Here is a 27,954-nt window from a genome sequence, read left to right as displayed (position 1 = left end):
AGTGTCTATTTACTTGTTCATACGTTCATATGTTAAAAAATTATTTATATTAATATATTTAAATTCGAATTTGGCGCGTTTTCACTCGTGTTTGTCAATTCAACATTTAAAATGTGAAGCAACCCCTCTGTGGTATTTTTAATCTTGGTTAGTCTGTGGAAATTTGTGTCTGATGTCCTATTTGTTTGTTAATAAAACTTAATAAATATGTATTTGTGAAGAAATTTTGACGTTGGTTAATGTATTAGATTATCTAATAAATAAAATGCAAATAAGAAAATGTAAATATATATTATCTGGACTGATATAAACATTGATTTTGTTGATAATGGAGCCAGTGACAGCTTGCCACAAACTTTAATTCTCTCTGGATGACAATCGAATAAATTCAACTAAAATGTAATTTTAAAATAGAAAGGATAAAAGGAATAATAACTCAAGGAGATCTTTCTTTATGAAACTGATCGAAGGTGGGCGTAAGTCATAGTTTTGATAGTGATTATAATTAACAACCATAATTCTAACATTTTATTCTGCAAGCTTAAATTAAGCTTGATTTATGATTGATATTACTTTGATTAAAAATTAATTAAATGCTTTATTATTAGTTTTCATATATCGATTTAAATTTCTAATGCCTAATGAATGATGTATGCTCGCTTAAACTATGATTAATTTTGAGTTTTTTTTCTTAAAATGTTATTTTGTTAAAATATGAATAGTTGGTTATGGTATTGTCCAATCAATGAAAATGTTATTATTAATTTTTAGTTAGATATATTATAATACTTAAACTGATCAGTTAAAATTTATTCAGCTCAACCTGGTAAACAATTTTCATAATAAAATCAATTTTATTTTTAAACGGAGTGATAATTCATCCACTAGTTTGGGCAGTTATATTCCTGTTATTAGTATTTCGTTACCCATTCCTGAATCCTTTGCAAACCTAAAACCAAAAGTTCTATATTTGATCTATTATATATATTTTTATATTGATCTATCTACATTGTTTTCCAAGTTATTTTCAACTGTTTCTTTACTAATCTTTTATTTTACTTTTATATCAAAATTAGTGAAAGTGTTCTAAAATATTTGTTCTTCATAAAGGACATAAATTTTGTAGCTTAAATAAAAGGCATAAAATGAAAGCAAAAATGCGATATAATGTTCAATCAAATAATCAGAAACTGTTAAAGGCAGGTTTTTATTAATTTAAATTAATCATAACAAAAACAAAGAACAAACAGATAAATAGCTTATATTACTATTAGGTACTGCTGTTTTTAATTATTTAATCTTTTCAGTTTGTATATCATAATTGCTTATTTTCTTTTTCTATATTTCAGACATGATGATTCACATATTCAGGCACAAATCTACCAAAAAGAAATGCAATATATGAAATAAGTAAATTTTCCAGTCATACAAAAATATTCAAGATCAACATAATCATATTGCATTGAAAATATTTCTTCAATCTACTTGAAAATGTCGCTTATTAAAATATTTATCATTGATATGTAATTAAACTCAATATGATAACATTTGGAATATGACTTTTGGCTTATGAAATAAAAGACAATATCATTATGAAACTGATCAAAGGCTTCCTGCAGCACACTAACTTGCCAGCACTAATAATAGAAATATTTTTAGTTCTGCTGAACTTTGATATGACATTCGGCCATAATGATGAGGGTACGATGGTTTTATATATTTTTTTTTATTTAGTAGTTAATATAATTAGTAGTAGTAGATCTTTGTTATACAAATTACAACATAACATTTTTATGCAAATAAGTAAAGTGAATCAAGCTAACATATTTTTAAATTGAAATTTTACTTTACCAGTTCTTCTTTCGTTGTTTTTCTGGATTTTTATCTTAGAGTTATTGTTAATTAAGATTGAAACATTAAATAATATCACAGGTTATATATTATAACATCATTAAAAACTCACTCTTTTTAATTCTTTTTATTAATAAATCGGGTATCTTTTATAGATTAAGTCATATTTTTTTAATATAGTCATGTTCATTTTTTATTATATTTTATAAACAAAATATATAAAAATTTGTTTTGTTTATTATTGACTTACTAAAAGGAGTATGGTCACACAAATATTTATTACTAAAAATTTTAATAATTATCAGGTTACTGTCTTTTTCCTGAACACTGGAATGGGCAATGGTTTCAATCGGGAGTTCAACAATCAATTATAATTGAACGATCACTGTTATCATCAAAAGGCCGATGCATATCATCCAAGGGTGACAAATTTCTGCTTCGAGATGAGTAAGTTTACTTGTTGATGAAACGGAAGCTTGACTTATTGTATTTTGAAAATTAATAAAAGGCAAAGTCTTAATGCATTTATTTACCTTAATCAAATATGATAAGCTGTATTTAGTTCCTATTTTGTTATTTCAATATTTGGGATGTGTAAAATACTTTTAACATTTTTTATGACAAATAATTAACTGCACTTAATGTAGAAATAGCTGTACCTTCCAAATTTTAAATTACAATATTTAAGTAAATCATAAAATTTTTGTGGGATTATGCGGATTATAATAGAAACTAACCTGCTTTATTTTATTTAATTTTTTTGTAATAATTGATTAATCTATCGCTGCTATTAATATTAATTATTCCAGTTTTTATTGATAACTTATGCAGTTTCTAAACTCATTGTCAGAATAGTAGTATTAATGGTGAAAATAGTATTAATAGTAATATATTAACATATTGATAAAAAGATTTCATACTTAACTTAATTATATTTCAGGAGAAATTGCTATCGATGTGTTGTTATACATGAAAAGCACTTAAATGTACTCCAATATAAAGAAAGTAAGTCAATTTGAATTAACTATATTATAAAATATTGAGTAGAAAATGAAGCTAAAATTATTTTTTTCTATGAATTTTTGAATTATTAAATTATCACTTTATAAGTTTATGAATTGTGAGCAATGATTCTTACAGCAATTTGCAATATTATTAAGTTTCAACATGTTTCATATATATGTTTTAATAATTTTATAAAATGTGTATGTTTATATTTATTTATTGGTAATTGGAAATATGGAATTACACAATATGTATCTAGTTTTTGTTTTAGTTTCCAATTATGGAACAAATTCAATTTCCATTTATTTATATATAATTTATATCCAAAACATGTAATTTTTCTGTTGGGTTAAAATTATTCTTAGGATATAACAAAAAGAAACTAGCTTAACTTTTCCTACTAATCGTATTGTTTATTTCCAGCTCTGTCACATTGTCATAGAAAGGATTCAATACAAAATTTATGCCAACTTATAACTGGAGATGCCTTACTCTATTCTATGTTTCGAGAACAATCAGTTCCCGTGACTTGCCCTTTGAAAGGGCCTTTCACATTCACATATAATAGGGGACATGGCGAATGCATGAATCCAGTATCAAACATTGAAAGTTGCACTGAAGACAGTCGACTTATTTTAACATACCAGGCATGTCCCGATGTTCACGGAACTGAAAGTGCAGGTTTGAATATTAAGTTAATTTATTTAGTAATAAACTCAGTAGTCAAAATTTTATAAATTTAATTTTTTTATATAATTTTAATATAATTTATTTATGTAAAGTTAAAGTTTTAATTATGTAAAAGAGGATTTAACTTTAAATGGTCTCATATTTTATAATATAATTAAAATTATAATAATAGAATTATTACTGTATAATTATAATAATACAAATATATTTACTAATGTTTCTTATTAGTGGAAGAACTGGAATGCCTAGCAACATGGAATGAAGGTAATGCTCGATACCTTGTTGGTAAAATGAATCATCGACATGCCATAACCAGTGAAGATCGATACAGATGCTTTGTTTATGAGAAAATAACTGGAATTGGTGAGTCTTATCAAGCTATTTTATGTATTATAGATAGTAAGCGGAATGTAAAATATTTCAAATTAAATGTATTTAATCTACATTATGAATTTGGAAAATGCATGAATCAAAATTTTTGGCATTGAAAATTAATTTTTCTGTTTAATTATAAAGACTATTCTTAGTAATATTTGTATTTTCTCTTTTAGGAGATAAAATAATGGAATACAAAATTGCACAATCAGGAGATGCTACTTGTAATGGATTGTTTAGTGCTACAGAAGGATCACGGACAATGACTTTAAAACAAGGTATGCTTATAGTAGTATTGAACTTAAAATAATTGTTATTTTTGTCAATATTACTCTTAATGTAGTGTAATAAGAGTTAATAGAATTTGAATACTGAAATCTTCAATTTTAGAGTATAACATAAATTTAAATTGCTTAAATTTAAACTAATCCATACTTATATAATAATTAACTTTTGTACTTATTATAGTTGACTTGTTTATTATTCAAATGTAAATTGTAATACTTTTTGTACTTTTAAATCTCATTTTTGTTCAAATGTAAATTGTAATACTTTTTGTACTTTTAAATCTCATTTGTGAAAGCAATTGTTTAAAGCAGATTTTTTTATATTTTATTTAACTATATTCTTAGAAGGTGAAATATGCTGATAAGAAAATTCATATTTCAAATTTTATAATTTAGTTGCTAGTTCTAGAACACTTTTGAGTGAAAAACCTTTTGATAGAGGTAGAATGCTCAATTGATAATATGAGAGGATTGATTTATTTTATGATCAATTCAGTCAAAATAAATATTTTTGGGATTTTTTATTTAAGTTTTCATTTTAATGTAACTTAATTATTGTTGATAGTTTTTCTCTTATTGTTAGATTAATGACATGGTATTTGTTAGTGATTATTAATAAGTTATTCCTGTAAAATTAATAAATTTTTATGATTGTTTTTATTTTTAGCTGCTATTCCTGAGCGGTGTCGGTTTCCGAATTGGTTAGCTGCTGGACCATCACACTGGCAAACAGTTGATCAATCACAAATTTATTGGTTTCACCATAGAAATTCATCACTTCGGATAATAAAAAATAATGAAGTTGAACTTCAGGCACATTGCAGTCAAATAAATAGGCAGACTGCAGATGATGTGATGATCATACTACAATACTCTGAGAAATGGTACAGATATATTTAAGCAAATAGTTTCTATCCAAAATTTACATTACTTTGTTTACTACTTGTACTTATTATTGCAACAGAGTAATGTTTTGATCTGCATATTTCAGTACTCACGGTTTTATATGCATGCACTTCTACCGAAGAGACAATTTCATTGCCGAGTTACAAATTGGAACAAGGTCTAGCAGGTTGGAGGATGCTTGCGCATTTAATCACTTTGATTCAAGTGTTCTACCATATGTTACAATAGTTTGTAAGTATTACTTTATTTCTGACGCAGGTCAGCATTTCAAAATAATAATTTTTTCTAAATTTTACAAGACTTTATATAATTGTTAGAAATTATATTCAGTGATTATATATTATATTGGAAATATGAATTTTTCAAGTTTTTAAAATAATTGTTTTTAGTTAAATTTAGTATTTAAATTCTTATATTTACTAAATTGAATGTTTTTAAACTTTTCAGATAGCAAATCTAATGCTGTAAATTGTCCCATACCAGGACATTATTCAACGCATGGACTGTTTCCAGATAATGCTTTGACAAATCATTTGAGAATCTCGGATTGTTTTTCAGATTCTCATAAGCTTCATATAGGTTGTAATAATAGGGAAACCATGGAATTTGGTTCGGACTGCTCTAATGTTGATTCTACAGGTACAGAATTTATTTTTTTCAATATCTTTTATATTTATATTTTTAAATATATTATTGCAATAATCAAATTAAATGATTGAATTATATCCTGTAATCTGTATTTTATGTAATTTCTACATACATACTTTTATAAATTACCTTTACAAAAAGTTTAAACTTTGCAATTATTTTTTGCTTGGATTATAAATAAAAATTGCAATTTGTATATAAATTATGCATATTAATAAGAATATTGAAGATTTACTATTTAGCATAACATCAAATAATAAAAAAAAATATGGATTTTTGCTTATTAAAACTAGCGGTTGAAACACATTTGTTTCAACCGCTTCAAGATATTTTTTTTCACTATTTATTTGGTGTACAATGATTTCAAAAATATGAATGATGCTATGAATATAATTACATATACAAAAAAGTGTATGTTTGACTCAAAAGATTTTCAGAAAACAAAGAATGCTTCAATATATTGATTAAGAATTGCTTTGCTAATGACATGATAAGTAATTAATTAATATTTACCAAATCCCAAATTTTGCATATGGCATTATGAATCTTTGCAAATATTCTATAAACATTCTTGGGAAAGAATCTCTTTTCTATGGAAATATTACAGAGAAAAAAAACAAAAAACCTTGAGTTTGTAAAATTTTATAAATGTAACATTTTTCAGACTGACATGTTTTATGTTTTTGGAGCAGGTTTTATTTCAAGTTAATAACATTTAAAAAAATCCAACATTTATTAAGTTAATTTTAAATTGTTTATTTCATTGCACAAATATTTCATAGATGGATTCACATATTTTACCAATAAAAACCATAAAATATTATAGTGAATTCATTGATTGATTGGTTACATCATATTAAGAATTATTTACTTTTTTACATTTACAAGTTTTCCTTCACTTTTAAGGCTTTCTCCAAAAAGTTTTATCAAATCTTGTACATGTACATATTTATTCACATTAAATATTTTTTTAATGATTTTTGTCTAATTATAAGTTTTATTAAGATTTGTGCAACTTATAAAAATATGTGATGATATAACTTTTGCCTCATTGTCAGTCAAAATGATGAGAGGTAAAGAATCCTATTATTAGTTCAAATTAAATATCTTTATGGTTTACTTTATAGAAAAATATGTTAATATTGAATTTATCTTATTAATATTGAATTAAAATTGAATGGTTTTGTCTAAATTCTTTTCATATGTTGATGGTATGTATATAGATACATAAAAAGATAGAAATTACTTTGCTGAATGTTAACAAAAAATTACTATTTATTGCCAATACTATATTCTATAAATGTATAGCTCACTTATTTACTACTTCACTATCACCTCTCATAAGATTCCAGGATATTATAATCATTATAACTATGTATTTCAAAACAACTGTGCTGCATGTATCAGTTAATTTTTTTTTCTTTTTAGATTATTCATGTCACGGTTCATGGATTGAAAATGGCACTACCTTCATAATAGCATCTCAGCAACATGAAGGAAACTCAACCTATTACTGTTTGAAATACAAAACTAATGGAAACGATTCTAGCAAACTTGCCATTGGAAATTCATGTGAACGCCTACAATCATCCAGACATTTTTCTGAAGTGCAAATATCACAAATAGGTAATGTTGAGCATGAAATTATTTAAATAAAATATAAGAAAACAATATATGATTTTTATCAGCCAACTTAGTTAAAATTTTTGACTGACCCTAGCAAAAAACTAATCAACACGAGTTCTAATCTAGTTTTATCAAATTGCTATTAAATTTTTAAAATCAATCCAACCATTTTTGAGAAGACGAAAAATTGGATCACGTAGGCACACACTTTCTTTTTTCATTTGGCATCAAATGAATCAGAATGATTTAAAACGTCGAGAAAAGATACAATTAGCTGATCGGATAGTTTGGAATGGGTTACTAGTTATTTAGCTTTCTTTCAAGTTTACTATGTAAGAAAATGTAAAAAAAAATCTTAGGTCAATGTATTCTGATTTTTTTTCTGTTTTAATACATATATAGCGGTACCTTGACATGAGTTTAACTCATTCCGGTAACACGCTCTTGTGTCGAATCGCTCATATTTCGGAGCAATTTTTTCCATATAAATACATTAAAATGAATTTGTTTCAGCACTATTGTTTTTGTTAATTTTTGTATATTTTAAAAGTAAATTTACTATTTATTGATACAATTACTGTTTTTTCTCTTTATTCATGGTATAGCGGAAAAGAGTTTGACATGTTTTGTTGAATATCTCATATGCTCAAGAGTAGCAACTTTTTTGGGGTTTTTATCTACAAACTTAAAGAGGTTAGAGAGTCTATAAATTATTTTAAGGCCCTTAGCTGGATTTATATCTCTATCTCTATCTATCCTTTCGTTTAAACAAGTATATATCTATGATGTTTTACACATTGTAGATCCTCACCCATTATTCAAGGGACATTGCCCTTATCTTCAGACCCATGATTATAAAAGTACATAATATTTTCTAACTATACAAAAAACGCGAACACAACATACATACCTGTACAATCATTTTTGTTGTATAGTTAAAATTCCAAATGTTAAGAAAAAGAGTGCGCGTATGGTTCACACGATTGAAGTAGAACTTATTTGCTACTGTACAAGATGCTATTTAAGTAATAATAAACACATCATATAACAATTTTGAATAATGTTTATTAGTAATATGGTAACACTCGTGATGCACACATTTATTAGTGTCGTGTACAGTTCGGGCGTAACGCTATTTCCGTTGCATTTGTACGGATTTACACTCTAGTCGCGCCTAAAGAAGTTTTACTTCAATAATTCTTGATATATACGCGTGTTATATATTCGATATTTACTATTATTAAACAGCCAAAATATTTCTATGTTAGGAAAATTATTGTTGCAACTGACGAATTTTTTTCATTCTTTCATTTTGCCATTAACATTTTTCGAGAAAACTTTTACTCGCTCAAGGCTCGTATCTCGAAATGTGCTCATTTGTCGAAGCTACAAATCGTTCCTTTGGCTGCTCATATCTCGGAGCACTCGTAAATCGGGGTGCCACTGTATTTAATTTGCTTAATTTATTTGTCTAATGACAATCTAAATATTATTCAACATTTCAGGTCAGTGTACAACAGCTAATTCTGGCATAGTCTGGAGTACAAGCAACTTTGCAATAATTATGTTAATAGCAATGATGTTCAGTAGATGATTCTGCATTGTATTCGAATGCAGGATGATATAGTGAATTTTTAGTTGATCTTGTATGTAGTTATTCCAGTATTAGTACTTTTCTCTATTTACATGCACTATGTTATTTTTTTGAATATGCCATATATTTTATACAAACATTGTGATTATAGATGATAGTTCTGTGATGATTTTACAAATTAAATGGTCTTGTAGAACAGTTAAACTTTTGCCATAATAGTTTAATGTGTAAATGATTAATGATTTTCAATATGTACTTAAGTATGGTTTCTCGAAGGTAGTAGAAGGTATCAACCTAACGAAATCATTTATTAGTATGTAAGACTTGAGGTTGTAATATCATGATTCCATTATATTTTGCAAGGATTTATTCAATCAATTAATAATGAAAGATTTAAAAATAAACAAGGAAATTGTTATTTAATTAAGGTATAAATAATTAACTAAGCATATTATTGTTGTGGAAAGCTCATGAGAAGCGTACTAAAAATGTATATAAATAGTTTATATTATTAAAAAATAAGAAAGTTTCGAAGAATCACAAAAGTAGATTATGAAGGTGTACATGTGTGGCCACTTCTAGCTCTTTCTAAATTTTATTTACTAAAGCCTTATTTGTAAATAATAATGCAATATAACTAAATTTATTATGTCAATGTGTTACATTATAGAAAACATCACGCTGGATTTTAGAAATCTAAAATTTATTTATAGCTCAACAAAATAATCTATTAGTAGTTTTAAGAAATTCTATTCGTGAAGTACTATATCATTTGTGAAGTATAATGGAGAGATGCATTAAATATTAACAATTTGAATGAATGAATAAACCTTCAATGCAATAATCACTCTTTTATTTAGAGTGGTTTTGTTAATTTAATATTTTAGGAAGCATCTTTATGGAAAAGATATTTTTGATTAGAACTGCTGAGATGATTCCTCATGTATTTAACCGTATTAAACAATATATTTGTTTAATAAAAGACAAGTTAGTGACTAGTTTTAACGAATCATTTATTTCAATACAGTTATGTTTTCAAATATTTGGTATTTTATTACAGCAATTTAGCATCTATAGCTCCAGTGGCATAACTATACCAACTGGGGCCTTTTTAGTAAACATTGAATATTTTCAGCATATTCTACTGCATGTTGTATATGTTCCACTACTGGCCATTGAATTCAATCACAAAATAATGACTGTAATATTGACGATTACAGGATCTATTCTTAAAAAATCGATGTAAAGTAATTGCTGCAAGTCAGCAAGGAATTAAAAATTCTAACCTTGCAGCTTTTTAGGCCGGGGTTTCTTTGGATTGGGGTCTCGTGGAATTTTGCTCTATAGTTACGCCACTGTGCACCTCTTTTTAGTGCAGGTAAAGGCAATAATTTTGCTTTATCATCTTTAAAATTTGAAAAAAATAGTTTACAATTATTGTTTCTGTATTTTTTAGGAAAACCACATAAGTGAGTTGTAGTCAATACTAGTGACACTAAAAGTATTACAGGAAGTCATGGACAAAAACACATGTTCTTCTGGTCTATAAATCGGTTAAGTCAGTCCGTGAATCTCTTATGATTGAAGTTTTGATTTATGTATGTGGAGTCCAGATCAAATGCACTACAAAATAACATTTTATCAGAAATTATTCTCAGTAAGTATAAAGTTACTATCACGTGTAAAGAAAATGTTTGTATACTCATTGATGTGAAGATAGCAAAATTCACAAAATATCACAAGGGCGGAGTTTAGTAAGATTTCACGTCTATTTATTTTTTACCTGAATTAAAAAAAACTAGTGGGGTGCATGGCATCGTGCCTTAAGGCAAATTGCTGGAACTTCCCGTACCGTAATTAAAAATCTTGGTACGGAACCCAAAAAAATTTACACTAAATGTGCACACATTATTAAAAGCTCTATAAAATATCCGATAATTTGATGTACACATGTCCAATAAATATTTTTGACCGCCGTTAAACCAGTCAACACAAAATCTTTATATAGAATTCCATCAAATGGCTTTTAAATTTTTTAAATCAGTGTAGCCTTTTTGAGAAAATATCGACGAAAGTTCAAATTTTGTCTTACAAACATACACATACTTTCATTGATTTTGGTGTCAAGTAATTCAAAATGACTTGAAACGTCGAGAAAACATAAAATTAGCAAATCCGATTTTCTAGCGGACATAAACATCACCTATAGAAAGTTAGTAAAACGTATTACATATATTAAAACCATATATATTAAATACAAAAAATAGATTTATTTTTTTAAATTCAATATATTAACATTTGTTTTTATTTCTATAATAAATTTATCGAGTGGTTGGTGTTGCAAAACAACTCTGATGCGATACGATGAACTGTACAAGGTGTATAAAATTATGTCTGCTAAATAGTTTATAGTTTTTCATATAAATATGATCCCAAAATTCAATCGAAATCAGGTTTTTCATAATTGTTGACATAATGAGTAGTATTCAATGTTGAGTGTCCAACTATTGTTATAATAAATAATGGGTGCTCTGTCTTAGGGCAGGTTCATAAGCTGAGTTAAACTCCAATTCAAATCGTGCAAGAATAGTGTGAGAGGTTTCCCATTGCCATTCTACACCGCAGTGCCCTAAGTGGGCTATTTTCTCTATCTATTGTTTTTTCTATATCTTTAAGTAAAAATTGATATCATTAGTACATGATATCATGATGTCCAGAGCGGAGGTTTGAACTCACGACCCTGTCGACACAAGGCAATGCACTTAACCGTTACGCCAATGTAATAATAGCAGTGATTAGCAATTTCACTTCAGGGCAGTTTGCAAACTCTTCACAAATGTATTAAAATGTAGGCCTGATAGTAGTTTTTCTGTGCTTCATAATATCATTATTCAGTTTTATATTTTGTTTTCCACTACCAAATGTAAATTATATCTTTTTCTGATGTTTGTATTTATAAATATTTCTTTTTCAGTATTCAATAAACCTCTGGTATCATAATCTATTTTTTCATAATAAAAAAAATGGACTTATGTCGCTTTTCGACTTTGGTTCCTATATATCTTTGAATTTTTTGCTCAGTTATGCTATGTCCTAAAACGGATGACTATAAATATTATTAAAAATAATATTCCAATAATTTAATTTGTTTTTTTTTGGCATGTGACCATAAATAAAGAATATATATATATATATATATATATATATATATATATATATATATATATATACATTTATCTCTCTTCTCAAATTAAGGGGGTTGTTATTTTTTTGTTACAAAACATGCAAGGTATTTGTTTTTGTTTTTCTCGAAATGTATTTATCATAAAGACATGCGGTTTTTTTAAAACAAAAATTACAAAATCATAGAATATTAAGGTATTTTTTTTTTTTTCGCCGTCATTTTTTAACCAGGGGGCGCCAAAGTGGGCATTGCAAAATCGATCTCGTTTGCGGTGCCACAGATAAATCCGTTGCGCATCGCCTGAAACAAAAAAAAACGAAACTACGTTGAAGAAGTTTGAATCCAGTCCCCCTACCAAAATGAAAGTAAAAAAAGCAAGAAGGAAAAAAATGGCAGCTATTTAAAAAAAAAGTGTCAAAAAAGGCCATTTTTTGGGACGAGAAGGTTCGCAAATTTTTTTTGCGTAATGTTATCAAGTTGTTTGAGGTAGGGGGACTAGGTATTGCAGTGGTGAACAAATTAAAAAAAAATGCAAGTCGATCCGACTTGTAGTTTTTTTTAATTTGTGGCACCGAATTGAAAAAAGTCAATTTGAGAAAAACGTATTTAAAGTTTTTAATATACTAAATACAACATTTAATTTAATGTACGAAATACACCATGGTGTTCAAAGATGCTGACACATTAAAAAGGTCATGTGCATGAGGTATTATAATGAAAAAGAGGCAGCTGGCATACAATAGCTCGCGGAACGACAAAAAAACGTTTTCAGAGGATCATACGTATAGAGATATATATATATATATATATATATATATATATATCTATAACTTCGTCAAAAAAATAGATATTGAGATGATTTTTTTTTTTAAATAATTCTAAGGTTTTTAGCTTTCATAATATCAAAAAATCTCAAAACTGAAACAAAGATAAATAAAAAAGAACAACCCCCTTAAAAAAAAAAACAAATCCAATGGTATATGTATCAGCATGTAAATATAAGATATATAAATATGTAAGCATTAAATACTAAATATAAATTAATACAGGTAATCCCATTATAACACGGTTCAAGAATTGAGAACGTCTGACTTACAACACAGTACTTTTATAGCACTTTTTTTTACTCTAACGTGGTTCGAGAATTGAGCGAACCCTAATAAAGTAAAAATATAGTAAAGTACTTTATCTAATTTGAAATTAGTGAAATGCCCGTACAACAGCTCAATAAACTAGTGTCAAAGAAACCTATTTTTTAAATGAAGATATTATCAATGAAATGAGCTCAGACTTTAAAAGAAAACTTTGCAAAGAATTTATATTATCATCAGTAAATAAGGATATGGTGTTTACATCAATTGATGTGCACGAAGCACATTATTTAGCACTACAATTTATACACCAGCTTGTTTTTATTGAAAATATTATTTTTGTTTTAATTTTAATAAAACAGAGTTACGAAAATAATTTAGATAAATTACAGAATATTTTTGTAAGAGTAACTTGTAATTATGATAGGCTCCAAGGCTCAAAATCAATCAATAAATCATTTTCACAAAGTTTTATGTTGAATAATTAAAGACCAATTTTTAAATCTTTGCCTTTCATTTGATGTATTGCCTTAGAAGAACTTACTTATACAGGAATACCCCGTTTAACGCAGGGGTTACGTTCCATCAAAGTAGAGTGCAATGCAAAACAGCGCTAAAAGAGTTTATCTTTACATGAAAATATTGGAGTTAGGGGTAAACGGCAGGAAATTGGTCCGGTATTAAATTTAAAAAGTATGTATTTTTTACTAAAAATAAAACCAAACATTTATTTCTTAAAGCCCAAATTAATAGCACATTATTTCTTGCAAAAATAAAGATAAAATATAAATAACAAAACAAATATTCTTGAAAAAACAAATAACATTCTAAGTCAGTCATATTTAGTTAGCCTTCCGCATTTTCAGTATTTTGCCGTTTTGTGACAAAGGCGTCTAATGTTGTTTCACTTTTTCTTTTGCTTCATAAACGGATAGAGCATCTCTAACACCACGCCTTACTTTAGAGCTTCTGTCAAAATTTGGATCATTTTTCAATGAATTGATCCATTATTTCAGTTATGGTAGACAAACTCCTTTTTACAAACACCATCGAAAGTTCTTTTTGCTTTTCCACTGAATCACTGCTGTCAACATTTTTGTTTCCTTCTTGTTCAGTTCATTCCTTGAGGTCACCATTAGAAAGACTGCTCTACTTATTGAATTATTTCTTCGACATCTTCCTCATTTATCCCTTCAAAACCTGGGTTGAAATAAAAGAGCACTAAACCAAAACAGCGCTAAATCATATGGCATAAAGAAGAAGGTGATAGCAATTACCAGTTTTATTGGTGTTATAGACCAGAAATAATAAAAGTACATCTAAAAAAGTACAAAGTATCATATATTCGTTACATTCAATTCAATCACTTACATTAAATTGTATCTACAAATTATTAGCACTTATTATCACTGCAACAGTTCAATCAAAGTCATGAAGATTGATTTGTTATAAAAACAGAGATCCATCAGCAGGACCTAAGTAATGTAATGAGATTAGAATAACATCAATAAGCGTCCAAACTCCCAATCCTCCAAATGAGAATAACTTTCCAATTCCCTCTTGCCAATGGCCTAAATAAAATCTGTCGGCACCAAAACCTCCAAGTGTTATACTAAGTATAAGAGCTGTGGACCAGTGATATCCTCCGGTCCAATCACACTTAACATTTTTTAAAAAGTTTCTTTTTCCAAGGCATAGAACATCTGGGTTCACTGTACAGTTCGTCCTGTAATGCTGCTTGGGGGTTGCTACAGAATTACAGTTTGCTTTTTGGGCGCATGTATGCTCCCAATGTTCTGTTTGGTGGCAGTATTGGCAAGTCATTACCCTAAAGAACTCTCTATTCCCGTGGCAGTCGACATTTGGCCGAACTGTGCAAGATACATTTATTTGAGCACCATATGTACAATTGTCATTTAGTTTGCAGTCTAGACATGTAGGCAACAATTTATAACATTCATCTCGAGAACAATTTGCACCTGTTTCGAGACTTGCTGGAACATGTTGTTTTTGTACAACTGTAACTGAATCGGTATTACTAAAGTTCTTTTTTTCGTCTTTCACAAAGCCTTCCATATGATTGACAGCCATATGCGATTTAATTCCGTTAAACATTACAACTAATACGATAATTATTACACTTTTTATATTTAATTTTACACATGCCATAACGTATTTATTTACATAACAAAAACCTTGTTTTTCAGTTTTAAGTAATTGTCATATTCGACACTGCACATTGATGCAACTCATTGCAGGTTAATTTCTGACGTTTGCAAAATATTAACCAGGGAGGTATTGATGTCACATGATGATTTAGTATGATTATCTTATATATAAAAAAGATCTAAACATACAAATATCTAGATCTAGACATATAAATTGTAAAATAAATACAGAAACATAAAGAAAGCAATTGAGCACTAAACAAGAGCACGTCGTTGTCATTAGAAGATTATATTGGTGGGCGGAGCTTGTGGTAAATATGACCATGGGATAATAGACAATGCATGAAACTTATTTTTTGATATAAATTATTAAAATATTATTTTAATATTTATGATTATTTGTGCAAATTCAAAAAAATCGTAAACGTTTGTGGGATGATATTTGCGCAAACTTGCGATTCCAAGTTTGTGCTATTATTCAAGTTTATGATTTGGACACATGTGGCAGCACATATCACTTTTTCAATATATCCGTTATTATGAAAATGCAAAATAAAGGGTTCAATTCTCGGATAAATTAACTGTCAAAAGTTATGTATTTGTTGTGCGATCAGGCGTTTTTCACATATACAGGTAACCCTCGCATAACACGGTACTTCTATAACACGGATTCGCTCTAACACGGTTTAAGAATTGAGACCATCATCCCCCTCATAACACGGTACTTTCGGGTTCGCATAACACGGTTTAAGAATTGAAGAAAGTTTTAATAAAATAAGAAATATAATAAAACCTATGGAAAGTAAACTTTATTTAATCTAAAATTAGTGAAATCACCGTACAATAGCTGATAAATGTGATGAAATAGCTGATAAATGTGATTTTGCCAAAAGCAAGTAATCGCAAATATAATTTTTTTGCAAAAAATAATGCACGGATCTGGAGGTAGTATAGAAAACTGCTCTGCGGATAAGGATATCTTGCAAAAAAAGGTTTATGTTGGATAGCACTTACTTGTTAATTATGACAAAAAAATCATATAATTCTAGTAATATATATTACTTCTTAAAAAATGAATGAATGTAACAATATTTATTATAAAATCATGATATGTAACATGTTTTTTGAGTTCTTGGAACGTAACCGCTCTTTTTGTACTAGCTATACGGTGATTTCACTAATTTTAAATTAGATACAGTTTGCTTTGAATAGCTTTTATTATATTTCATATATTAGGTTTTTGCTCAATTATCGAACCGTCGTGTTAGTGTGAAACCGTGCTATAAAAGTACCGTGTTATAAGGGATATTCTCAAATATCAAAACATGTTAGAGTAAATCCATCTTATATGGAGCTAAGTAACTACGTCAGTTTTATAGATAGCACCCCAAACGGTTGGCTTTATTAGAATTTCTGTAATAGCGATTAATTTTTTATGGATGCAGCCATAGATAAAATAAGAGTATAAGAGTATAAGTAAATAAGATGAAGCAATAGCGGATAAAAGCTATTTTCACTTACAGATGTCAATATTGTTAGAAATTAATCCGTTCTGATTCAAATCATAAAGAATACCATTATTAAAATTATAAATTAAATACCTTAGGAAGGCTTAAAAAATACCAATATTGAATTTTTCTAATTTTGCACTTTTTATGCATCTTACATAAATCCTGAATCAATCGTAAAAAGTACTTTTTTGTTATTTCAAATACTTGATTACAATGTAATTATCATACAAATTTTGCTTTTCATAGCCACCTTTATACATTCAAATGTCCGATCCTGGACAAATTTTGAATCAACCACTCATATATTTGTTGGTATATTTAGTAGAGTGTGAGTTCTTTATTCAAAATATTTGTAAGTGTCAAAGTTGTAGTACAGCACCCAGTGGCGGATCCAGCTTCGGCGTCAGGGGGAGGTCATAATTGAACAGTTTTTATAGTCCTCAATGAGTATGTAACAAATATATATATATATATATATATATATATATAAGATAGAGCGGGGCTTAAAGATTTGCGGCTAAAAAGGTCCACCACCAATATCTCAAAAACAAGTAAAGTTAAGGGTTTCTTAACAACAATATTTGAAAGTAGAGGAAAAAATGTACAACTAGCCATCACCCTGACTCTTACGACGTTAAAAAAAGCATTTTTACAAAAGATAAATTAAATAAATCTGCATTTCAACTCTGCTGGTGATTATTTTGGACAAAATATCAAATCAAGATTATATACAGAGTTATCTCTGTAAAAAATGTATCTATAATATTCATATTTTTCATTGTTTGAGTAATGTAGCTATTATTTCGTTAAATCCCTTTAAAATTAAAAATAGTAAATTGGATTGTTTGTCCTCTCGCCGTCCGATTTTACCACGCCTTTGGGGTAAAAAAAGACCAAGTGACAATTAGTGAGCTTTGGTGGTTTAGTGGGTATTTTAGTAATTTCAGAATTATAATCTTAATAGAAACAATAATGCCGGTAAATTGCAAAATCTGCGATAAACAAGTGTTTAAAAATCGTAGTCAGAAAAAAAACATTGTAAGCGAGGATGATGCACAATTGTACAGTAGTTCTACAGGAAAAACAGTTGTTATTGGTGACATTTTGTGTGCTGTGTGTAGACTAATTTCTTATAGAAACTCTAGTGGCGTATGCAATATTATTAATTTATCGGATAGTACAAGTGATTTATTTATTTACAGTTTCTATTAAAAATGATAGCGACTACAATTAAAAGTGTCTTAATAACTTCGTAACTTAACTTCCATATTACTATGGTAAATATAGTGACTATTTATTTATGTATTTCTATCGTTATAAAATAATATACAGTAACAATATAAAATATAAAATATAAAAAGCAAATAAAGTTTTAGGTATAATTTCAAAACAAAAAAACATTGTATATAAATATATAACTAGTTTGAATATAAAAGACATAAATATATATATCTAGTTTTATTTTTTAAATAAGTATTACCTTTATATAGAATATGTTCCGATGCGCGCCAAGCGCAATGTGCGCTGGTTTGCTATTGAGAGACGCTACTTACACGGATATTCTATGGGTTCCGCGTGTACTACCTTCGGTTTTTTCAACTTTTTATAAAAAGTTCCACTTCGATTTAAATATAATTTTGGATAATAAAAGTAAAATATACAGGCTTTAAAATGATGCTATTTAGAAAGTAGTCAAATTAACCGTACTGGTCGAAAATTTCAAATAAAAACTTATTTTCAACTTTTCATCCAGTAAATGACAATTTTTTAACATTATTCATTATAAATAATATAGACAAGATCAGTACAAATAGAATGACGTAAACAGTTTTTCAATATCTCTCATATTTCCGACAAAAAGTGAGTTTGAAAAAAGGGGCCACTTTCACATGTTTTCACTGATATCTCGGCCAAATGATGAGCTTCGGATTTGAAATTTGGTATATCGAATTTTCTCAAAATTACCTATAAAATGGCATCAAAATAATTTAAATACCAGGGTGGGGCCAATTCTGTATGGAAACACGCCCATACCCTTTACTTAGCCTTACCTTATGTATGTGTATTTTTTAAAAAATAATCTGCGTCTTTGACGTGAGTCAAAATTCGACCTTTCTTCGATGTTTTCTCGTCTAAACCGATGTTAAAATTTAAAAACTATAAAATGAAACTGGATAAGCGCTTGCGTTGATTAGTTTTTTGAGACAATTGGTCGATCCGTTTCTTTACTATTTGCAGAAAAGTGCAAAAATTATCGTCCATGTTTTTGTCAAAAATTCTTAACCGTTTTTTATTCGATTGATATCATTTGGAAATAAATAGTTTCTGTCGAAGATCGGTCAAGTCGTTTCTTTTTCATAATAGATTGTCACATTTTTTGACGATTTAAGTGAAACTTTGCATGGCGATAGATTTTCTACTCTAAATGAACGTACTAAACTATAATAAGGCCTGCAACAAGTGGTTTTGGCTTTTAAAAAATGCACCGTGTGTATGTATTCGGCTTCGTATTTTGTATGCGTTCGTTTTCCATCAATGTGTAATATTCAAACCATTTTTTAACTAGTTTGTATTGGTATTTTGCCTTTAGGAAAGTTACATTTGTTAATAATCGACTTTCAGTAAAAAATGAATTAATTTATGAGGGATTAAAGGTATTCCCAGTGGATTTACAATATCACACACAAAACGACGACATTAACTCGGAGTATTTTCTAAAGGCAAATTTTCAAAATTCAATAATTTTTATAATTGAACTAGTTGCCGTAGGATTTTAATGGTTTAGTATGTTCATTAAGACCAATTACTCTATCGATAAACCAAGTAAATCGTCTACTTTTAATTTTAACATATGTCAAAAAAAACTACTCATTTTCTCAAACTTTGATGAATTTTCAAAATTAAACTACTTGTCGTAAGACCGTAATATTTCAATAAGTTGTATAAGTTGTCATGATATATATCATCAAAAAACGTTTCATAAAAATCGGATCAAATATTTTTTTCAACGACGAAATACAAGCAAACGGCTCGGTAGATTTTCACCTAAAACTAATCAGTTTCATTCTCAACTAATATCTTTCGAACAGTTTTTGATTTTTTTAAATCGAATCGGTAGTTTGTGCTTAAATGTGGACGAAAAGTTTAAATCTTCTTTCAAAATTTCAAAGAAACGGCTCGTCCGATTGTCGCACAAAACTGACAAGCGTTAGTCCTCATTTAGACACATCAAATGGTTTTTAAATTTCTGAAATCGGTCCAGACGTTTTTGAGCAATCGTCGATGAAAAGTCTAATTTTGACAAATGCCAAAAAAACGAAACTAATTTTTGCAAACTTTGACGAATTTTTAAAGCTAAACGAGTTGTCGTGTGGCCGTATTTGTATTATCTAGAAGACTATGGTATCTACCGTCAAAAAATTTTTTCAACACTTTATTACAAGAAAACGGCCAGGCCGATCTCTACCAACAACTCATCAGCACGATTCCCAATATGAATATGAATGCCGATATGAATGATTCAAAGAAATTTCTGCTTGTTTTGACAAAATAATTGCTTTTGAAAAAAAATTTGGCTTAATTTTTTTTTCTAAACTTTTTTTTATATATGGAAATTAATTCAGATTTTAATATTGATTCTGACTAAAGTTTAAAACTTATATTCTTCAAATAAATAGTTTTAACTTTGCAATTCAGTTTAAATAATTCTTATAAATATCAGACATTGTTACAATACTTATAATAATCTATTTGAAAACATTTAATATTTCTCCAACATTTTGTTAAGGTACGGGAAGTTCCAGCAATTTGCCTTAAGGCACGATGCCATACACCCGACTAGTTTTTATATTGATTAAGTCGTCTATTTAGAGATGTTAGGATTACTGAAATACACTCACAATCAGTTCAATTTTTTGATTTTTGAATGAAATTTTGTTCCTGAAAATCCTTAAATTATAGGGTTTTGGACTCCGTCGTTCGTCTATAATAAGTTAAATATTCAAGTTATAAAATGTGTTTGGTAACAAAATACATAAATAAAATCATTATGAAGTAATTTTGTTGTTGAATTAGTGTTTTATCTAAGTCCTAAAACAGGCTCAGGGGGGGGGGGGTCATGACCCCCGTGACCCCCCCCCTGGATCCGCCACTGACAGCACCTGATATACTATTCAGAATAATTGTAAATTTATTGCATACTTCAAACTAGACGTTTAATATAATAGGTAAGCATTAAAAATTAATTTAAAATTTATTGTCGAATTCGAAAACGAACATAAACGTATATGGCTTGATAACACGCCAGGCGTATTATTATTATAGGAGTTCGTACTTTAGAATCAAATATGAAGGACAATGTTATATTGGATTTGCATAAAAATAATACATTTAACAGAGTCGATACCGATTGTTTTTACGTTGATATGAATATACATTACCTTTATTTTTCCTTGGTTATCATGTGAGCCGTCTGCCACCTAATTTTTATCTTTCGGTCTTTCTATCTAAAGCTGTTCCTCGACGCATTCTTTCTTAGCACACTTTTTAACGCACTCTTCATCAGCATACTCTTCCTCAACGCATTATTTCTAAGCGCTTTCTTCATCCACGCACTCTTCATCAACGCACTTTTTATACCAGCACTCTTCATAAGTGCACTCTTCATCAACGCACTCTTTTTCAACGCGTTCTCTCTAAACACTTATTTCATCATCAATGCCTTTTCCAATGCACTCACTTTAAAAGTGGGCTTTTCTGAATAACACTTCTCCAATAAAATTGCCTCAAATGCAAATTCTCCCAATGCATATTCTTCTAAAACATTTTCTTCCGATGAATTTTCCACAAATGTATTATCCTCCAAAGTATTTTCCTCTAACGCACTTGCCTGCAATGCACCATTCTTCAACGGCAATGCACCCTCAATCTGGCCTGCTTCAATCTAGCTCTTCATCTTTTCGTATCATCCTTTTACTAATATAGCTGGCCATGTATTTCAAAATAATCATTATAATAAGCTCATCATAATTAATGTATATTTAATCTTTACAATTTTGTAAAATTATATTTGTATTGAATCCAAAAAATATTTATAAAGTTGTACTGTGGAAGAGTTGTAAAGCATTAACCAGTATATTCCAGTCCACCCGAAAGTGCTAAACACATATTGATCATAAAATCAATAGATTGATGATATAAATTATTGTTGAATATTGTATTATCAGTTATTATATGCATAAATAAAATTATGCTTTTCTAAAAATAAAATAGGTTTTCATAAAATTTTAAATACACAATTTCAGAAGACAACCAATACAAAGAACATACACATAAAACAACAAATTAGTGTTTTTTTATTAATTTATTTGTAAAAACGTGAAACATACAAAGTATTTAATAAACTAAAGACTAGATTCAACAAGAATTAAATGTTAAATAATATGGTAATGAAATAAACATAGAACATTTCCTTTTAATATAATTTTTGTACTGGCAACAGTGTTATATAAGATTCGAGTAATGTTTCAAAAAATATTTTTTGAATAGAAACTATGTATATTGTTTAAAAGATTTAACAGAAAAATAAGAAGTTGGAAAAAAGAATTTGCAACAATTTATATAAACCAAGAAAAGGATTCTTAAATTATCTGATGATTATTGTCACTATGATTTCTATTTCTAGAAAAATATGAAGGCACATAGCTTAATATATTTACATAGAACTATAACAATTTGAGATCAAACGATGATCATAGATACAATGTGTCATGTGATCATATTTATGAATAATAATATTTTAAAAGTTCTACTTCTGTCTAATAAACTTATGAATAAATTGTAATATCAATATATAATCATACTAAGAAATTATTATTTCTTGCATTTTGGTTTCATCAGTCTGACAATGAATTAAATGGCCTTTATAACATTTAATTTTCAATTCATACTTGATGTATGTAATTTCATGATAAATCCTTATCAATTTGATTAGCTAACAATATAATAAACAAAATTATAATATAAACTTAATAATATAATAAGGTTTAAATATAATTTTCAAACACCGAGCAGCGTCGTTCATCTATATTATATAAATGTTAAAAATATGTATATCTAAAAATTACATTTTGTTGTTCATACACAAACTTTTTGAAAAAGTAGTCAGAATATTTATAAAAGAGAAATACCTGAACAAAACTTTACTCCTAACAATATATATTAATTTCATATATAATTCCATAAATTAACTTACATTTACACAAAACGCAATCAAACCCAATCAAACTGCAAAAGTCTTATTACTAATTAAATGCTCCAACATAATTGTATTTTAATATCTGGTGAATAGCACATCACATTCATTAATCAATCACACTCTCAACCAAAAGCAATCAAATTCATTTACAAGTACTAAAATCTAGGTAAGCGTAAGTGTATTAAAGGATAATCAATTATGATTTTCATTATATAATATTTTCTTTCATAACTGTAATACTGGACATATGTGATATTATAATATTAAACTTTTTTTATACCTTTTATACCAAATTATATACATATATCAAAGATAAAAATTTAAGTACAAACTTAATTGCGAAATGTTAAGTTTTATGAAAAATTTAATAAAAAAGTTTAAAAAGAGTATTATTGAGTATAAAATACGTCACTAAAAATTCAGGTAAAAAATTCGAAATATTTAAAGTTAAAATACTTATTGAAATTTTTTTTTTCAAAAGGCGATGGGTAACATTTGGTATGGCAACAAATTATATTTTATATTTGAATTTTACTCTGTCTAGAGAATTAAAATTCAACATTCTGGACATCGGTTGGTGTATTGCCGCACTTTCCTGAGTGTTTGGCGTTCGTGCCCTGAGAATTATTGTTGGCAAGAGGAACAATACCAAGAGAAGCGGATCTATTTGGATCATCAACTGAAACCTGGATTTCTGCCTCCATTTCTTTCGGGAATAGAGAAGATGGAATTGTGACGTGTTTAACTGGTGATTTCGGCGAGATGGATTGGTGATTTTTATCATCAGAGCAGTAGTTGGGCATACACTGCGGAGAAATGTAATCACCAGCTGTAGGTGTAATGTAATCAGATTCCATATCAGTAGGCTGGAACTCTTGTTCAGGCGTCCCTGGACTGACACATGGAGAAACTAGCGAACGAGGAGATTCCTCTGGTGTACCATCGCATTCTGGGTAAGGATAATCGGGTGTTCTGGGTCCAATTTTTGGTTTTACCGGTGCTTCTGGAGTAGAACAATAGGATGGAGTTTTAGTAACATGAGATACTGAGGCTTCGGGGCTCTGATATGGAGAGTTTGGATTAGACGCTGGTGGAGTTCCCGAAGGCGTTTGCAATGACGCTGTTTCGTTGGCAATGACACGCTCGATGTGACAAACCATTAATTCGGCGAGAGTTATGTCCGCACGAGAAACGGCGCACAGGTCCGCAAGGGCGTATTGCGATGATGGAAGGTTCAGGCCTCGAACGGCGGCGCAAACGCAAGCGGTGGCAAGGAGCGAAGGAGCGGTCTGCATAAATTCAGGTTCTGGAAGAAAAAAAAACAAAATGTTAGAAAAGGATGAAAATCAATAATTATATTGCATAGAACAGGCACGATATACTTAAATTTATAAAAAGATTCAACTTAAATCTTCAAATTTTACATACTTATGGTATCAAACTAGCAATTCTTTGGAGTCAATAGTATAATGATTCATATATCAAAATATAAATATTGTCAATGACATATCACACCCCCACAAGAAAAGTGACACTACTCAAAAATTTTCAGATGTCACTTTTTAAAGTCAGCCCTTTTAGATTAATTCTAATAACAAAATCATCAAATGTGGATGGATTAACCATTAGGTTACCGTCTAAAAAATATGAAGTAAGAAGAAGTTTCAGCCCAACAGCTCATAGGACGTAAGGTTCTGATTGCTCTTAAAAAATATTAAAAAAAGATGTCTCTTTTTGTGCGCAATTAGATTAAACATGAACCCTCAATATAGTTATGAGGTTTATCAAATTTGTATGATTTAATTAAAAAAAATAAAAACATCTATTTCGAACATAACACTATTCAAAATAGGGGTGAGTTTTCGAAGTTTTGTATGACAAAGTATAAATTGCACTGTATTGAATACAAAAATATTACATACAACCACATGTGTTCAAATAATTAGATCTGATTAAGTTAGCAATTTGCTTTTAATTCAAAATGTCAAAAATCAAAAAAGTTTTTTTTAATTTTGGTCTACTGCAGATTTTTACTTTTTTTTGACTTGTCCAACTTTTCTTGTTAGTATACTTTACATTACCAATTTTTTAAAACAATAATGAATAATTTTCAGGACTTTTGTCACATTGTCGTGTGCATTATCTTAGCTTCTAATCGAAATAAAATTTGAAAATGGCACCAACAATTAATATATAATTTAATTTAGTATTACAAATATAATATAGGTGAATATTTGATGCCCGGAAACAAAAGTTTGATTTGAAAAAGTTCTTTCACAGTTCAGACATTTGAAAAAAACATCTATTACAACAGAAAGCCAACGTCATTTTGTTTTATCATACACCTATATATATTTCTACATTGAAATGATATAAAAGACGAATGAATAAATAATAATTTTTGATGTATATTTTTACACAATATTGCATATTAATTTGTAGTCTGATAAATAAATTATAATAAATAATTTCATAAACAAATTAAATCGGTAGAAAAATTAAGGGGGCGCAACAGTCATATCAAAGAATCGGGGGAGGGTACTAAAAGGTTGGAAACCACTGAGTTAACCAATTATCTTTGACTGACGAATATACTCGTCATGCAGAAGTTGCATGGAGGAGTTTTTTGTATTGACGAGTATACTCGTCATGCATATAAATCTTTAACTTAACTGTTAACCATTGGCTTTTTAGATTTCAACTTTGGAAATAGAAAAAACAGAACATATTTTAAAATTTCAAAATATTTAGAATATTCTCATACTATGCAGGTGGCTAGTTATAGGTGGCCCTTTTACCTTATTTCACCTAGTTTCTGAGAGACAAAACTGTGCGCACACAAATTGATAATAATATTTATATCATTATACAAGTAAATCTAAGAATAATCAAAATTTATAAAACAATCAATGTATTTCATAAAAATCCAGCATGGTATTCAAATTAACGATCAACGAACATAGAAAAATGTTTCGTTTCTATTTCCAGTAACAGTTAAGAGTCGCTCAGTATAGTTGATACGAAAATACGGAATGAGCTGAACACATAATAATGACCGGGGTCAAATAAAGATATTATCATTTCAGAAAAATAAACTACTTGACTGCAGGTGTATAGTGCTTGTAAACGACATTTGTTTGAACGCGGGGTAAAGCTAAAAAAACGAACTTAGCTCTTTCAATTAACAATTGAAAGTTTTAATGATACTACACTAATCATACTACTATTATACACACTTTAGAGGTAAAGAAAGATTTTTTTAATTTTTAAATAATAGAAATGTTTTTAAATAAAAAGTTTTAAAAATATATTTTAAAAAATGTTTTGTTTGTTATTAATAGTTCCTGAAGAAGAGGACATTTAAAAAATTTGGAAAAAAAATTATAAAATAAAATCATAAATGATATTAGCTATCCAGAAAAGCTTATTATATATATATTAGGGTGGTCTTTATAATGTGGATATTTTAGAATTTCTTTGCACCCAGGGGCTCAAATGCTTTCAAATTGATAAATAAATATTCTCTGAAAGTTTTAGTTCTTAATATCAACTTTAAGATAGTCCGCACTCCAACTAAAGTTTCTAATGGAAATTACATGGGTAAAATTCCATTTGTTTTTTAGAATTACTTTTAGAATTTTATGACAAGTGAATCAATTTTTGAGAATTGTATTGTACATATTTACTTATTTTCATTATGAATAAAAAAATTACAACAAAAATTTGATATTTTTTTATAAAATAAGTATTTACTTTGCAAAAAGAACCAAGAAACTCTAGTTGGAGTGCGGATTATCTCGAAGTTAATAGTAAGAGCTAAAACTTTCAGATAATTTTTTTTTCATCAATTTGGAAGCATATAAATATATATATATATATATATATATATATATATATATGTGTGTGTGTGTGTGTGTGTGTGTGTGTTTGTGTGTCTGCTTATATATACGCCCGCATTTTACTGAAAAGATGTGTTCAAGAAAATATTCAAGAACGATTGTAAAGAAGAAAAAACACGAAATGAAATTATGTTACATCTCCAAACCGGTGCAACAAACATAGCACCAAGAAAAGGGATATTGAGGAGCGCGAAACACCTGTCGTCGTAGATATTGCGTACTTGCAAGTACCTAATTATACAGGTACGGATGGAAAGACTTTTTTAAAATTTAAAAAAGCTGGTTTTGGACATTTAAAAAGCATACAATCTGCATGTTGCTATATAACAGCTATTTTCAGTTATCGGGGAATATTTAACAAAAGACTAAAATCATGAACAGATTTCTATTAGACACATTTTATTGTGGTCCAAAAATAATATAGTATAGAGCAATTAGAATAAAATTATTGTGGTAAATCATAAATCTTCTATATATAAAAAGGAATCGCAAAATGTGTTGGTAAGCGCATAACAACAACAACGCCTGGACTAATTTGGCCAATTCTTTTTTTAAAATGTTCGTTGAAGTCCAATGATGGTTCTTACGGCGAGAAAATATCGAATATTTGCCGGAAAAACCCTAAAACCAGCCTTTTTCTTTTTCACATACAAACGTTTTCTAAATAAAACGTAGAATCAATTTGAGCTTTATTGCTATTATATAAAGTTCATATAAATTACAAGCATTCACTGTATACTCCTCCTAACCGATTATTCGGATTTTGATAAATCTTTCTAAAGTTTGTTAAAGAAATTTTCTAATGTATGTCATTATAAAGTACTGGGATGTATGTGCAATATTGTAGAATTAATAGCATCTTA

General features: G+C 28.4%; 2 protein-coding genes across 2 annotated transcripts; one reads left to right on the top strand and one right to left on the bottom strand.

Annotated features, from left to right (window-relative positions):
- The first annotated feature begins 176 nt into the window (after window positions 1-176).
- LOC113377735 lies at window positions 177-9,658 on the top strand. The gene is made up of 12 exons (XM_026618145.1): window positions 177-470; window positions 1,350-1,701; window positions 2,157-2,298; window positions 2,792-2,856; window positions 3,280-3,537; window positions 3,775-3,909; window positions 4,098-4,199; window positions 4,876-5,092; window positions 5,200-5,345; window positions 5,562-5,753; window positions 7,191-7,388; window positions 8,894-9,658. Exons 2-12 carry the CDS (start codon window positions 1,593-1,595, stop codon window positions 8,980-8,982), a joined length of 1,653 nt encoding a protein of 550 aa, XP_026473930.1. The 5' UTR covers window positions 177-470; window positions 1,350-1,592; the 3' UTR covers window positions 8,983-9,658.
- A 4,343-nt stretch (window positions 9,659-14,001) lies between these two features.
- On the bottom strand, window positions 14,002-15,506 carry LOC113377386 (TM2 domain-containing protein almondex-like). The gene is made up of 2 exons (XM_026617691.1): window positions 14,629-15,506; window positions 14,002-14,457 (listed from the first exon to the last, which is right to left on the bottom strand). Exon 1 carries the CDS (start codon window positions 15,424-15,426, stop codon window positions 14,704-14,706), a length of 723 nt encoding a protein of 240 aa, XP_026473476.1. The 5' UTR covers window positions 15,427-15,506; the 3' UTR covers window positions 14,002-14,457; window positions 14,629-14,703.
- Between the last annotated feature and the right edge of the window lie 12,448 nt (window positions 15,507-27,954).

This window comes from Ctenocephalides felis, unplaced genomic scaffold (assembly GCF_003426905.1).
Source record: "Ctenocephalides felis isolate EL2017-DRISC unplaced genomic scaffold, ASM342690v1 CF-g0.4_SCAFFOLD_01886, whole genome shotgun sequence".
NCBI lineage: Eukaryota > Metazoa > Arthropoda > Insecta > Siphonaptera > Pulicidae > Ctenocephalides > Ctenocephalides felis.
The sequence above is the reverse complement of the archived record's forward strand: the minus strand, read 5'-3'. Positions and strand labels throughout refer to the sequence as shown.

What these genes read in the sequence shown, in the direction of transcription:
- LOC113377735 (XM_026618145.1), top strand. Translation starts at nt 1,593, where the DNA reads ATGAAACTGATCAAAGGCTTCCTGCAGCACACTAACTTGCCAGCACTA. An exon ending in AAATTTCTGCTTCGAGATGA is followed by an intron (nt 2,299 to 2,791) that starts GTAAGTTTACTT and finishes ATTATATTTCAG; the next exon opens with GAGAAATTGCTATCGATGTG. An exon ending in AGTGCAAATATCACAAATAG is followed by an intron (nt 7,389 to 8,893) that starts GTAATGTTGAGC and finishes TCAACATTTCAG; the next exon opens with GTCAGTGTACAACAGCTAAT.
- LOC113377386 (XM_026617691.1), bottom strand. Translation starts at nt 15,426, where the DNA reads ATGGCATGTGTAAAATTAAATATAAAAAGTGTAATAATTATCGTATTA.